This window comes from Bradysia coprophila, unplaced genomic scaffold (assembly GCF_014529535.1).
Source record: "Bradysia coprophila strain Holo2 unplaced genomic scaffold, BU_Bcop_v1 contig_561, whole genome shotgun sequence".
Taxonomy (NCBI): domain Eukaryota; kingdom Metazoa; phylum Arthropoda; class Insecta; order Diptera; family Sciaridae; genus Bradysia; species Bradysia coprophila.
In genome coordinates this window covers 1,174,197-1,182,145 of record NW_023503807.1, presented here as the reverse complement: position 1 = coordinate 1,182,145, position 7,949 = coordinate 1,174,197, and the positions used below count along the sequence as shown (strand labels likewise).

Below are 7,949 nucleotides of genomic sequence, written 5' to 3'. Positions count from 1 at the left end.
AATAGAGAATGCCGTAATTCTTCTCCTGAAGTCATCACTTATTATTGTCGTAACTATTGTTGTTTGCAGATAACAAACTGTTTCTGTTAAATTGTCTAACTCAACTCATTAACAAAATGTAATCCCAATCAAATTCTCTCTAAAACAATGTCATTTTGTCGGACGCATATTAAATGTAGAATGTAATCAGTAAGTGAAGTTCGCCCATTTTTGATGCACTTACTTTTTATTAAAATGTAACTTGACTCGTTGGGGAACGAATTTTGTGCAACAAATTCCCTGAACGAATTTCACAAAGAGTGTCATTATGAAGATATAAAACTATACAAAAAAATAATGGAAGCAGCCATGAAAACTGAGAAAAGATTAAACAGAACGATTGCAAAATGACGAACGAAATAAAAAAAAAGAGCGAAAAAGGAAATTAAATAAACCCCTTGTTCGTTTCGTGTGTTTCTTTTTTTCGCTTCTTATTTTTTAATTAACACGTTTTCAAGTTAATTGGAAGAATGGTTTTAATTTCATTTTTATGGTCGCATGAACGCTTAATACTTTATATCATTCTTTTTCTATGAAATGAATATTATATTCGGTCAAAAGGGAGTGATAGATTTCATAATCGATTCGGGGTTTTTTTCGGTTCGGTTTGAGTAAAATGAGTGGGTGAGGTTTGAGGTATAACGAAATAATAAGCAATGTCTGGGAAAGTGTTTAACTAACACAGACAAATATTCAAAATATTTGCGCCAATTCCGAGACGCCTCGAAAGTATACATACCTATCGTTCGTGTTTTTCGATGTATTTGTATCATGTGTCCGATGGTATAAAAATATTTTCGAAAATTGTGATTTAATTCGACAAGACAAATTTTCATCAAGTACCTTGGTTTTACTTACATCAATGCATGTGGATTTACCGCGACTGTCCTTCGAACAATTGGATTGCAATTTATATTAAATTTTAGATTATTGCTGATGTTATTTCTTTTGCATTTGCGACCAATTCTGTTTAGGGTTGTTGATGAAAATATTGCCATTTTTAAAGGGGTTGGTTTAATTGTATTTGCAAATCGATTTTTTTGGATGAAAAAGAAAGCTGCAGGCTTGTTAAAGAGAATTTCTATACAACAAAAAAATGACAAAACAATTTGGTCGAATCTTTTTCGTTTTCAATTTTCAGTTTTGTTTTTTCAAACTTTAATCAAACGATCTACATACATATGGTATCGATGCATTTGTGAAGTGGTTTTTTTCGCCTAGTTTTTTTTTGCTTTCAGAGTTAAAAAGTTCTATTCTCTCTGATCCATTTGAATCACATATTTCTATTAAACTCTGCATTTGAAGTAGGATAAATTCAACAAATTCTCACAATAAACCCTCTTATAAAACTTTAAGGTTTTATCTCCGAAACATTGAAATTTGTATAAACACTGCATCATTCAGCAGTTCCTTTTCATATTGTATTTTCACGAGATTCCGCATCAAGTAACATGAGTTTTATTTAGAAATATTCCAGTAAAAACTTACAATACGAAAAAAGAGACGTCCAACGTACCGAATCATACAACAACCCTTAACGTTATGATAATAAAACGAGTAAAAAAAAAGTTGAATGGATCAGTGAAGCCATGTTATTGCATACAAACTTGCGTTAAGAGTTGTGCCATTTGTAATCCGAACAGATTTTTTTTTCTCGCAAAACTGCACAGTCTACAGAAATAAAAAACCAAAAAAAATAAATTTGGAATGAGTGAGTGGACATTTGAGGATATTTAGAGTTGTGCTGCACTGAGATTTGTATTGTTGAATTCATGTATGGGAAAATGAGAGGGAGAGAGAAAAAAACTACGAGATGAACGGATGGATAGCCGGCTATTGTTGAACAAATAAAAGAGTTTATCTTTATCATATCCATATCTTATATATTCACTGTACATATCACATTTATTTTTCACATTTTTCGTTATTATTTAAAACAATAATAATTTTTTTTCCCATTTTCCATTTTCTTATCATTAACTCATTATTTCCATCATATGCACTTGAGTGTTTGTTTTGTTTTAACTTCGTTTTCTTTTGCATCATAAATTACCAAGAGTTCATTCCGTTTTTGTTTTAATAAATTTTAAATTAATATTTACAATAAGTTATATAGAAGTTTTTAAATATTTTTTTTTTTGCTGGAATTAATAAAGAATTTTTTTTTTCATTTTTTCATTATTTTCATTTTTATTTACGCGGTTATTTTGTTGTGGTTGTTGTTGTTGTTTGCATTTAAAATTTTTGTTTTGTTTTCCTTTCTTCAAACCAAATAAGCTTGCACATGTTGTCCATGATGAGTATGATTGTTCGGATTACCATGATTACCACGCCATGACGGTCGATGCACACCAACAACCATATTAGCATTCTCTAAACCACTATAATCTGAATCTATGCTGGAATAGATGTGCTCCGATGGTGGTCGTTGCGGTAGTTCAACCATGCCGCGTCTGGTTGGGCGGGGACTCGGTGTTGCTGTCGTTGCCGACGAATAATTGGTATCGTCCGGATCTTGATAATAGGCCGGAGGTGGAGCCTGACGGAATAGAACACCCGGACTAGCTGGTTGCTTGACACGTTCGTGATGGTGATCGATGGTATAGTTGTTTCCCGGATACAGGCGTTCGGCTGGCAATGCATATCTTAACTTCTCCCAGAAATGGCGATCGTTGCGACGAATTCGATTGACGGTGGTGGTTTTCAGATACGGAACCAATTCAACATCATTTTCAGCCTCCAATAGGGCGTCTGGCTCTTCGATTACGACCAGTTTGTGTGGACGACCCCGTAGCGATTCGTGTAGTGCACGGCGAAGTTCGAAACGGCTCCACTCTGTTTGCAGAAAATTTCGTGACAAAATCAGAATGATTCGTCGGGACGATCGGGCTGCTTCTAAGATTTGCAAATGGGAAGCATCGTGCATGAGATCTCTGTGTTGTATGCATAGACGAAACGGTGGGCGGCCCATTTCCAATTCAGCAGCGACTTCTCTGGTGACAAATTCGGAATCCTTGGGCGAATGCAGCAGAACGGCATCGTAAAGCTTCTCTGATTCTTCACAACGTGGCCCAAATACTCGTACGCCATAATGTGAAAATAACCAGACACGTAGAGGTTCACGGAACATAAACACAATCATCAGCAAAACCAACACAAAAATTAAGCCCAAAACAGCAATCAACAATGGAATGTACATGTTTGGAACACCTCCCGGCAATACGGAACCACCAGCATAATAATCGGTGCATGCAGCTGTTGCATTAAAATCCAGTTCACGTTTTATGGCACCATCAACACAATATATATCCTGTAGATCTTGTACAATCACAGCATTGTCCGCCACAAAAGATGTTAAGTCTTGCAAATATTTGCATCGACAAGACCATGCATTTCTACCAAGTGACAACGACCGTAAGTGCACGAAATGTTTGGGCTGCAGTTGCCACACGTTCAGTATACTAATTCGATTTCCGTCAATTCGTAGAACTTGCAATGATTTCATCGCAGCCAACGTTTCATTGCCGATGTGGGTCAGTTGATTGTTATGCAAATACAATTCCTTCAGATGGGAAAGATGCTCGAACTCATATCCGTGTAACGTGTGTAAACGGTTGTCGCCCAAATTTAATACCTGAAGTGCACTCAATCCAGCGAATGTACGATTTTGTATAGCCGCCACGCTGCTGCCGTTAACGAAAAGCACTCGCAAATTTTTTCGTCCGATGAATGCATGGTTTTGTAATTCGGGTATCACATTTCCATCCAAATACACTTCAGTAGCGTCCATCGGTATACGATTGGGTAAATCAATAGTTTTTTGTTCACCACAGTCGACCACATTAGTACTCCACGTCTGGTCATGATAGCATGTACAATTTGTGGGGCATGTCATTTCGCAATCGCATGCATCGAAATCACAACAATGGCACAATGCAAAGCAGTGTGTTTCATAGCGGCACAGGAAATCCTTTGAACGTAGTGTGGTTAACGAACGTACAGGTGCACCACGTGCATGTGGCATTATGCATTCGATGTTCGGCAAGTCCATAACACGTGGATGCTGTTTAGAAGTGAGATTATTTATTCGTTGTAGCCACTCCATTGAACAGTCGCATTCGAACGGATTACCACCCAAGTAGAATTCGGGCAACAGAGCTTCATCCTCAACCGGAGCCACACGTAATGTATGCAACTGTAATTTCGAAATCACATTAGCATACAAATCCACACGGGCCAAATTTACTTTATCCACAAATGTGTTTGGATGAACGGTGCTGATGTGATTATTGTTTATAAACAGCAGCTCGATGCTGTTTGGTACGGACATTGGTCCCACTTCAGTTATCCGATTATGACTAGCATCTAAAGTTTTAACTCGAATTTCCTCTTGCAATTTGTAGTAATTTCCCAGCGCTTCGATGTAATTGCCGTGTATATCCAACCATTTTAAATTGCTCGGTATGAACGCGTAATCAAACCACACCAAATGATTTTCCGATAAATTCAACCATAACAGAGTGGCTAATGCAGCAAACACACCATTGATATCGGTAATGAAATTGCGATCCAGTCGTATAGCCTCGATTTCCAAATTTTTCTCGAATGCACCGCGTTCGATGGATTGAATTCGATTTTTTGCCAAATTGAGCACACTCAACCGTGGCAAATCCCAAAACATTCCCTTGGTAATGTTTCCGATGTGATTATCAATTAATCGGAGTCCAGTCAGTTGATGCAAATTACGGAACGACCCGTTTTCGAAACTGGATATTTGATTCTCCCCCAGGTCCAATGTACGCAAGACAGACAAATCCTGTAATGCAACAGGAACCGATGTCAATTGATTGGAGCTCATGTCCAGCTCTTTCAAATCTGAACAATTTTTGAAAACGTTCGGTTCAACGATCGTTATTAAATTGTTATTAATGGTCAGCTTCGACAGTACATACAGTCCGTTGAATATACGGTCGTCGAGCGTATGCAATCGATTTTCAGCTAAATTCAATGTGTGCAAATTGTAGAGTGGTAAAAATGCACTGTCTTCAATATTTCCGATGGAATTGTTTCTCAAGTCCAATATTTGCAGGAAAAACAGCTCTTTGAATGTGTTTGTGTCGATACGTGTGAGGGCATTATGTGCTAAATTTAAAACAATCAGTCTTATCAGTCCGGAAAATGTACCATTGCCAATGTGATGGCTTGACAACTGATTTCCGCTTAAATCCAATACCAACAGCTGTTCCAACCGATGAAACAATCCCTTTGGTAGTTCGAACAATTCATTGTTTTGTAAATGAATTTCACGTAAGTCTTTGGCTCCAGCGAATAGGCTGTCTGGTAGCGATTCGATGTGATTGTAACTTAGATTGAGTATTCTCAGTGACGTTAGGCCGGCAAATGCATCTCTGGACAAGTCGGTGATGTTGTTGAATTGCAGATAGAGCTGCTGCAGACGACGGAGTTTCGAAATGCCCCAATTATCACTAATGGTTCTAAGCTCATTGAAGCTAGCATCCAGTGTTTGCAGCTCACCGCCGCCGTTACAATTCTTTTCGGCGAATCCTAAATTCTCCGCTGACCGTATTCGATTTTGTGTTACATTTAGCACCTGTAAGCTAACTAATGGGCACAACGAGTGCTCGGGAAGTGATCTCACATTATTTTCACTTAAGTCCAGCACTTGCAATTCTTTTAAATAGTCCAATGAGTCATTTTTCACTTCTAAAGTTTTACCCGGACCCCACTCAGAGTTTCGTGTATTAACACGCAATTTTTTCAGTCCTGTAAGTCCTTCGAACGCCCCACTGGGCAATTGCATTAATTTACAACCATCGATTCTCAATTCACTTAATATGGGTAATTTACTGAAAACGTTCAACGGTAATTGACTCTCGAACGAGTACTGTTCACTACATTCAATATCTAATTTCGATGTGCCTTCGGCGTCTTGCAAATCTAAGCCGGATTTGTCCAGCATCCGGATGCGACATGTTACTTTCGTCCGATTATATTGCCAGTGACACTGTGACCATACGCTGTCGATTGGCAATTGAAATACGAAACAGAATAGCATGAAATAATATCCAAACATGGTGAGTGTGATACGTTTATGTTGATGAGCGCGGGCACTCAACCTTTTCGCATTCAATTAAGACCAATTTAAAACGCGTCATAAATTGTTTCGTTTATTTTTCCTGTTCATATTTTCAGTTTGCACCGAACCTCGATTTGCTGATTTACCAAATTTAAACTGTTCACATCATTTTTGCTCAGTCACATTTTCTTCCGAGAGATAATTTCCTTTTTTTTCTACTTTTCTTTTTGACTTCGTCAAAAAAATTTTACCAGTTCCAAATCACACAAAAACGTAACAGTTTTGCCATTCACTTTGTGTGCACATTTAAACTTCGAATCCCGTTAATCGATTTCAAACTAATTGGTAGTCTTTTTTCTATAACATTCCCGAGAACACAACACAAAAATTATGTGGAAAATTATCTATTATTCATAGTCAGTGGCAGTAGTAGGGTAGTTTTTGATATTCGGAGGAATTGAAATTTTTCACGTCTATTCTCTGTGACGATTCGACACGAACTAAATGGTAATAACGAAAGAACTGATGGAGAAGACTTGGGTAATTGGTCTTGATGGTCGATTTTACACAAAGAGTAAACTCAATGAACATGCAGAGAGAAAAATACTTGGTTAATCTTCCGTTTCTCTCTCTCTCTCTCTCTATCTTTCTCCATGGTTCTCTCAATCACCTACGTTTATATACCCAGTACTTACATTATAATGCATAAAAGTGTGGCGGAAATATGTATCGAAATTCTAACTCTGAACTCGAAACACTATGAACGTTCACAGTGAATATAACTGCTAGTTAACCCATTTGAGGTAGAGATTCAAATAAAAAGAGAGATGTCTAAACACATGATTTTGCGCACTGAGAGGTGCATCTGATTTCTCCTTATCACATTTTAGATTTTCCTGTTAACTCTGTAACTGGTCTGCCTTCAGTGTCTAAGTACATATTTTAAGGTGAAAAGAATAAGAATTTGTAGCGTAAGAATGTATTGTTGAGTTCTTAGTTTGATTTTTTTTTGTTTTATCGGATGATTTTCATTCATTTTTGCAATTGTACAACGTATGCAGTTGATGAGTTAATCTTGTGTAATATACGTTTTTATTCGCTGTTTCACTCCATGAAACAATAAATTTGCTAGTCAATTGAACACGTAGAGTCATTTTATTAGCTAAAATAATTAACACCGACAAAAAACCGACATCACGTACCTCGTTGTGTACGTGTTTTACAAGATTTATGTTGCTTATTTTCGAATTTCTCCTCTGCGATCTCAGCCTTATTTTAGCTTAGCACTTAAAAATAACGGAAAACACCCACCATCATTTCAGCTTATTGAATGGGATCTCTTTTAACTTTATTTTTCGTTTAATATTCTTTGACCACCATTTGCACTATATCGCCGCAGAAAAATCTCCATCACCCCAAACGACATTTACGAAATAAGAAGAACGTACAATATTTATTCAGAAGTCATAATCTGATATAATCTTAATTTTATTTTGCATTTTTTTTTTCTTCCTTCTGTCGTTATACTCGACACTCCAAAATTATACACACAAAAAAACCACCACTCAACAAATAAATCAATGTGAAAGCTGACTTCTGATTTCTTCTTGAAAAGTATAATACTCTGTATGCGTTGATGTACTATAGTGAAAAAAAAAGTGGAAAAGGAACAAAAATGAAAAAAAAAAAATCCAACGGAAAAAATAATAAAAAGAAATAAATTTTCAGCCAGATCATTCCCACTTCCCAGAAACTACGTGAAGACATTTTTTTTTCTTCTTCCATGCTTTGCTCGTGGTTTGTGTGATTATCA

The 7,949-nt window shown here is 36.9% G+C and overlaps 1 protein-coding gene across 1 annotated transcript; it reads right to left on the bottom strand.

Moving 5' to 3' along the window:
- Nucleotides 1-1,895: 1,895 nt before the first annotated feature.
- Nucleotides 1,896-6,656, bottom strand: LOC119083096 (toll-like receptor 7). Its single transcript, XM_037192718.1, has one exon. It carries the CDS (start codon nucleotides 6,131-6,133, stop codon nucleotides 2,303-2,305), a length of 3,831 nt encoding a protein of 1,276 aa, XP_037048613.1. The 5' UTR covers nucleotides 6,134-6,656; the 3' UTR covers nucleotides 1,896-2,302.
- Nucleotides 6,657-7,949: the final 1,293 nt, after the last annotated feature.

Excerpts from the sequence above, each read along its gene's own strand:
- LOC119083096 (XM_037192718.1), bottom strand. The coding sequence starts at position 6,133 with ATGTTTGGATATTATTTCATGCTATTCTGTTTCGTATTTCAATTGCCA.